General features: G+C 70.0%; 1 protein-coding gene across 1 annotated transcript in view; it reads right to left on the bottom strand.

Annotated features, from left to right (window-relative positions):
* LOC105508710 (ankyrin repeat domain-containing protein 18B-like) overlaps positions 1-1,222 on the bottom strand; it is a 67,368-nt gene extending 66,146 nt beyond the window's left edge. Inside the window, exons 1-3 of the mRNA XM_011937617.1 lie at positions 1,131-1,222; positions 428-823; positions 6-305 (exon numbers count right to left, since the gene is read on the bottom strand). Coding sequence (XP_011793007.1) covers positions 6-305; positions 428-823; positions 1,131-1,222 — 788 coding nt within the window. The remainder of the gene's footprint in view (positions 1-5; positions 306-427; positions 824-1,130) is intronic.
* Positions 1,223-1,243: the final 21 nt, after the last annotated feature.

The raw sequence follows: 1,243 nt of genomic DNA, 5'->3' as shown, positions 1-1,243 counted from the left end.
CAAGCCCAAGTGCAGGAAGGGGGCGGCTGCAGCTCCAGCGCAGGCCGCGCTGGCTTGCGGGTTCTCCTAGGCTCGCGGGGGACATCCGGGAATGGCAGGCGCGAAGCCCGTCCGGCCTGAGGGTCCGCGTGGCCGTGATTCCTGCCCGTCTCCTTCTCCGAAGAGAGATCCGGGCAGCTGACAGGGGCCCTCGGTAGCCACCAGGGATGGGGTTGGGTCCGGTTCCCGCCCTGGTGCAGCCGCCGCCGGGCAAACCGCCTGACTTGGCAGCAGACAAGGCGACTTCTAGCCCCGGTTCTGCGAGGCTGGGAGCGCCAACCAGCTTGAGAGCTGCCAGTCAGCTGTTGCCAGCAGATAGAGGGCGCCTGCAGCTTGGGCGCTCAGGTGGTGGAGCATGGCCTGGGCGGCCTCTGGATCGCGAGTGCACCTGACCTGAGAGCCCACCAGGCCCTGCACCCGCCCGGCTCTTGCTGTGCTGGAGCTCGGGTCCGCTAGCCGGGGGCCCTCTGTAGCCACCGGAGATGGGGCTGAGGGCCGGTTCCCGCCCCTGTGCTGCCGCCGCAGGGCAGATCGCCTGGCTTGGCCGCAGCCACTGGGACGTCTGGCCCCGGTTCTGCGATATGGGGAGTGCGGGCGGGCTCGGGGATTGCCTGGAAGCTGCTGCCTGCACACAGAAGCCGGCTGTAGCTTGGGTGCCCAGGCGGGCTGGAGGTGCATGACCTGGTCTGCCTCGGGATCGCCAGCGCGCCCAGCCTGAGGCCGCCAGCCATGCCTCCCGCCCCACTCCTCCACCAGAGGGAGATCGGGGTCGCTGGCCTGGGCACTTGGCAGTCACCCCGAATGGGGTTCAGCGGGGGTTCTCAGTTCTCGCCCCTGTGCAGCAGCCGCCGAGCAGAATGCCTGGCTTGTCCGCAGCCACTGGGACACCTCTCGGCCGGGCGGGCCGGAGGGTGAAATCCCTGGGAGGCGGGTGCCTTCTCTCCCTGTGGCGCCTCTGGGCTCCAGGGGCCGGCCTCCGGCGCACAGGGCTCCCCAGCATCCTGGACGCCGGCCCGCTGCCCCCACGAAGTCAACTCAGGATGAACTTCGGGTTGCGTTGTCCGGCTGTGCTGCCAGGCGGGGCAGCTGACCTGCTGATGGGGTGGCTTTCTTCATCTTCTTGCCCACGGGACAGCGGGCTGGGAAGCCAGGGGCCGCCGGGACCTGGGGCTGGAAGCCGCATCTGCCCACAGCCGCAGCCTCC

The sequence above is a fragment of the Colobus angolensis genome, unplaced genomic scaffold (genome assembly GCF_000951035.1).
Source record: "Colobus angolensis palliatus isolate OR3802 unplaced genomic scaffold, Cang.pa_1.0 Scaffold166, whole genome shotgun sequence".
NCBI lineage: Eukaryota > Metazoa > Chordata > Mammalia > Primates > Cercopithecidae > Colobus > Colobus angolensis.
Note: the sequence above shows the minus strand (reverse complement) of the source record. Positions and strands in the feature narration are given on the sequence as shown.